Raw genomic sequence first — 5,471 nt, forward strand, 5'->3', positions numbered from 1 at the left:
CAGCTCACACCGAGGTTTGGATGTAGAGAAAACTGGGTGTGTTTGCTTTTACACTTTTCCTTTCATCCCCCTGGCTTTTATTGACCTGAGTTCTGAGAAGGCAAGGAGGCAGACCAACCTTGCCATATCCTGTTTTCTTGGTCACTGTGAAAACTCTGTAAATCCACTTTTAGAAATGACATAAATAAAAATTAAGAAGATGAAGATTACCTGTCTTCTCCTTTTCCTCTTCTCCTTCACCCTACAAGTAACAAATGAGTCCAATTTCTCTCAAGCCTTCTATGAGGGAAAATCACTCTCTTCAGGAGGCTGTAGGGCCTTTGTGCACTTGAAACCACAAGACAACCCATCTTCTTTGGGTCAGGAAGTGTGACTTTCCAGGCCCAATGAAGAGGTATCCAGAGGAAATGTCCGAAATAGGCCATACATGTCCTTGACACAGACAGACCCTAGGCCTTAGACATAAATCTCCCCATTGATGAAAGCAAGATGAATAAGGTGGATCTTATCTCTCACCACATCCTGAACCAGTTTGGACAGACAAGGAACCCAATACCAGTTTAACAGACTGAGATAACGTTTTATGAACATTCTTTTGCTGCTACCTTTAATGAGAGAGATCTAAGAGGAGCCCCTCCCTGCTGAGGTCTGGTGAGGACCCAGAGGCCCACATGGAGGCTGATTAACAGGCATCCCAAGCAGTGACTCAAACCATGGGCAATTTCAGAGGAAGCTCGTTATGGTGACTCCACAATTAGAACATTGTCCCACGTGACCAGTCAGTTCTGTAGGAGGCAGGACCAGGCACTATATAAAAGCCCCTACCTTGTCGGGCCCTGCAATCCACATCCTTTGTGGAGTCTTGTTGAAGACAGGTAAGTGGAGACATCTGTGCCCTCTCTCCCTCTCACTTCCTGCTCTACCTTGAGGCTGTCCTCTTCCTCCATTGGGCTTTATACTTTCCACTGATTTTTAGTGGTTTGCCACTTCCTGGGACTTCCACTCCATCCTGTGTATTCCATTTAGTATCCTGCATCTGATTTTCAAAAAGAAATTGTCAAATAGAAGAGAAGGGAAAACCTCTGGTAGAACTGTGGTGTCAGGTAGAATTGGGCTATGGGTATCCAGACAAGAGCTATGAGAATATTCCCAGTTAGGAGATGGGTGTCAGAGGGAGCTGACGTAGGGATAGAAAAGAGAAAAGAATAAAAAACAGCAAACAAATAGGTTATTAGGGTTAGTGATCAATTACTCCCCATTTCCCTCTACTAACCCTTCATTTCCCAGTTCCCAGCCTGATATTGTTAATGCAATTAATTTCAAATCTTGTGTTTGTTTCAGGTTCTGCTACCTATCCTAAGATGTCCCTTAATGAACAGCAGTGCAAGCAGCCATGTGTGCCTCCTCCATGTCTTCAAAAGTCCCAAGAGCAGTGCCAGGCAAATGCTGAGGAAGTGTGCCTTCCCCCATGCCAGGACCCCTGCCAGGAGAAGTGCCCAGTGCAAGTTCAGGAGGTTTGTCTTCCTCAGTGCCAGGGATTATGCCAAGAAAGTTGCCCACAGCAAAGCCAAGACCAATGCCCATCTCAGTGTGTGGAGCCATGCCAGGAGCTATCTCAGACAAAATGTGTGGAAGTTTGTCCACAGAAAGTCCAGGAGAAGTGCTTGCCCCCTGGCAAGGGAAATTAACTTCTCATAATGCCATCTGGGGTCAAGAAGATGGCCAACAGATGAAAACCCAACCCAAGCTCATGCTATGGTAGCCTTCACCTGTGGATACCTCTGTGTGCACCTTGTTCTTGCCTCCTGGTTTCCTCAGTATTCCAGGACCGGGTCTGTTGTCTCTGAAGACATTTCTCTCTGTATTTCATCAATCTTTGTGAATAAGTATTGTTCACAGCAGTCTAATAGAAGGTTGCCATCATAGGAATAGTGCAGTTATAAGGGGAGACCACAGAAGCCTAGTTCAGCTCCCTTGGGGCACAAACTCACCCAGCTTTGAGTGTGTAACAGCCAAGGGTGCTTTCGTTCCTCATTCAGAGTATCAGCCTCTCACTCAAGCCTCAAAAAAAGCTGAAATTTGATGGACCTTGTACGATCACCACCACCACCACCACCACCATGAATACGGAGAAGAGGTTGGTGGCACTACAGAAATAAAAAATTGAATCATTTAGTCTCTGCATTCTAAAAAGGAACAGCAAATTATTGGACATTGGAATGTTAGTTCTGCTTTTAAAAATAAAAAAAATACATATGTAAATGGTTGAATCTAAACAGGACAGATGAGATAGGATGTCTGGGATCCTGGTTGATCTTTGTGCTTGATGTCTGGTCTGCTTTGGACCCTGTAATTTCACGTACATTCTTTAGACATGTGATTTGTGTCTGTGTGGTGCAGCCTAGTCTTCTCTTCAGCTTCATTGCTTTCTTCTCCCTTGTGAAGGTAAAATACAGAATAAAGCTGATCCCAAGGCTGATGTCTGACTTAATGTGTGCTCTTTCCTTCCCACCACCCAATCACAGGCCATCCTTGTGATGATTTTGTTCCCCCTTTTATGGACAATATGGAGTAGGAATGAGAAAGAGACCTTACAGAAGCATAGAACAACAATGTTGACAGAGGCTCCATGACAGAGGATCACCTGGACTCCTCCACCCTCCCCCACAACACATCGTGGGCTCATCTATACACACACTTCACACCTGGGAGAATCCAACAGGGCCTGGGACCTGTCCTCAGAACTTTAGGTCCAGAATTCTTGCTACTATGGGTTCTCTCCTCTCTGATACTTGCCTTCAGAAGAAAGGTCTCAGATGGGGATGAGGAGAGTTGTATGGAAGAAGGGGTCCCAAGTGAATCCATGACACCTTATAAACATAGCATCCTTGTCAGAAGCAAGAATTAAGCATGCCTCTGAGATAGAGTCTGAGATAGAGAAATTGTCTGCCCTGCGACCCCAGTTTTAAGAAGAGCCAAGTCAGCCCAGGTCACCTCCCTGCCCCATGTAGTCCACTTCCCCTTACTGAAAGGGTCCAGCAGAAGCAAGACATATGAAAGAATACATAGATGCTTCCTCAGTGGTGCCCCAAGGTCTAACTTGGACCCTTATGTCAAGGGCCAGTCTCCTGAGAGCTAAAGGAGCCCCTCACTCACCCTCCTAGGCCCCTCTTCTGAGTCAGCCCATAGGGGTGTGCCCAGTGGAGAGCTGCTTGGCTGACCTGAGGGTCTTGCAGCACTGGAGTCAACCCAGTCTCTTAATCTTAGAGATTTTCTAAGGCAAGAAATGAGGGGTCATGGGGCAACTTGGGGAAAGATTTCAAACAGCAACACAAAGCCCTGAGGACTGCCTGAGTCTGCAGATGTCAAAAATGGACCCTGATCCCTGTGCACATTCTCGGAGGGAATCCTGGAAGCAGGGTTCATGTGTTGCCCTTTTATTAGGGAACTGGTCTGGCCTCACAAAGCAAGTAAGTGGTGAAGTCAAGATTCTAACTGGAGTCCTTCTTGACTCCAGAACAGAGCTCTTACTCGCATGAAGTGCCTATGGCACACAGGAAAGATTTCTGGAGCTGTCTGCACATTCATTCATTTATTCATCCACCTACCAAGTGCCACGTGCTATGCCAGGTGCTGGAGAACAGACAGGCAGCATCCCTGCGCAGGGCTAGAGAGCTTCTTTCCACAATCCACAGAGGGCCTCTCCAAAACCTGGATATCCCAAGTCCCTGAACATCTCCAGATGCCTGAATCACAGGGTTTTTTTGGGGTTTTTTTTTTTTTTTTTTTTTTTTTTTTTTTTTTTTGCCTCTCTACTTGGTTGGAATAAGTTTTCTCTTCCATTTTCCAACTTTGGAATAAGACTGTGTTCCCTCAGAGCCACAACCTACAAAGAGGCACCAGAGAACCTTCCTAGCAATAGCGTCCCTGACTGGGCTGAGGGAGGTTCATGACACTTCTCCAGCCTAGCTGAAGACCAAGAAACGTCTTTGTCCTCCAGCACTAAAAGAGTGCACCCATTGGAGTCCAAGATGGGACACTAAGATGTCAAGAGGAAGCATGGGGCTGACAAGCAGAGAGCCCAGCAATATCAAAGAAAGGACAGCCCTATGATTATATGAGAGGCCTCAGTAGATGGTAAGGAGAAAACCCTACAGATTATACATGAGAGAACAAGCAAGCCTTCATCAAACTCTGCCATGAAAACCACCACACCTTTCTCATGCTCACAGAGCTCTGACCTAGGCCCTACCCACACTGTTACTTTGGGGTCAGGACCCTAATGACATAGACCTGGACATGGGACAGCTAGGACCCACCTCTTTGTATCTGTGCTGAAGCTTTCAGAAAGAGGGAGAGGGATATCACCAAGGAGAGTCTGGATTTAGAAGTTCTAGTTGGTAATCACTAAGGAAAAAAGCAAAAATGGAGGCCATAGTTTGAAGACCAAACACCTATAGCCACATAACTGAAATTTACAATTACCTTGATTTCCCCCCCAAAATGTGGGCTCTGACTGTAAGTGAATTTAAATTTTCCTCATATCAGCATGACCTTACAGCTTCCTTAGCCAATTGGTTATAAACAAGTAAGTTTATTTATCACTGTTCCCCTAAAAGGAATGTAGGTGTCTAGTGGTCAGTCATTATTAGAGATCAACGTACTTCATTGGTCAACTGAGCTGTCACACTCATTTTGTGTGCTTCTTGCCACTTTCAGCTTGAAATCTTCCAGTTTTGTGAACTGTTCTTTTGTTCTTTTCTCTAACTTGATTTGGTCTCAGTTTTGACACAGTTAACTCAGTATGTGACAAGTGCGGACCTATGGGCTCCACAAGTCAAGAGGAAATGTGTCAAGAAAGCATCAGTGGACATTTATGGAGAACCTGCTTTGCGCAAGACACTGTACCAGGCTCTGGAGGCCCTGGTGGGAGAGACCCATGTGAAGACTTTCATATTAGAAACTGGTGGAATATATTTAGGCTAGAAAACACCCGAGGGAGCAGGAGAGCTGTTCTCAATATTCTAAGTGTTTTTATGAGAAAAGGATTGGATTTCTGTGACGTTCCAAAGGACACAGTTGGGACCAATGGATAGAAGCTATGGGTTTGGTTCAGTTTAAGAACTTTCTTATGAGATCTGTTTGCTGGTGACAGGAGCTGTCCTTGGATGTGTCACATTCCCATGAGTTGGAGGTGATCAACTAGAAAGTGATAGCAAGTGTGAGCACTAGGCCTCCTTCTAACCTGTCTGGCATAAGATTCATCTAACTCATCTAACTCTCCTGAGCAAAATTGGGACCCAGGGGCAGAGGACCTTAACAGTACAGCAAGAATCAGAGGATCTGACCCTAAGGTCGAGAGACAGAACATTACTCTGGCCTCTAGAACACCCCTGGGAAGCCCTGGGGACCTGGGAACCCTGGGGACAGTGTGGATCATGGCTTGATGCTAAAGGAAAGGAGGAGGATAC

General features: G+C 45.7%; 1 protein-coding gene across 1 annotated transcript; it reads left to right on the top strand.

Annotated features, from left to right (window-relative positions):
- The first annotated feature begins 776 nt into the window (after positions 1–776).
- On the top strand, positions 777–2,479 carry PRR9 (proline rich 9). Its single transcript, XM_045475069.1, has 2 exons — positions 777–875; positions 1,342–2,479. The coding sequence occupies exon 2, from the start codon at positions 1,362–1,364 to the stop codon at positions 1,686–1,688; it is 327 nt and encodes a 108-aa protein (XP_045331025.1). The 5' UTR covers positions 777–875; positions 1,342–1,361; the 3' UTR covers positions 1,689–2,479.
- Positions 2,480–5,471: the final 2,992 nt, after the last annotated feature.

The sequence above is a fragment of the Leopardus geoffroyi genome, chromosome C1, assembly GCF_018350155.1.
Source record: "Leopardus geoffroyi isolate Oge1 chromosome C1, O.geoffroyi_Oge1_pat1.0, whole genome shotgun sequence".
NCBI lineage: Eukaryota > Metazoa > Chordata > Mammalia > Carnivora > Felidae > Leopardus > Leopardus geoffroyi.

Coding starts and splice junctions, on each gene's coding strand:
- PRR9 (XM_045475069.1), top strand. CDS start 1,362: ATGTCCCTTAATGAACAGCAGTGCAAGCAGCCATGTGTGCCTCCTCCA.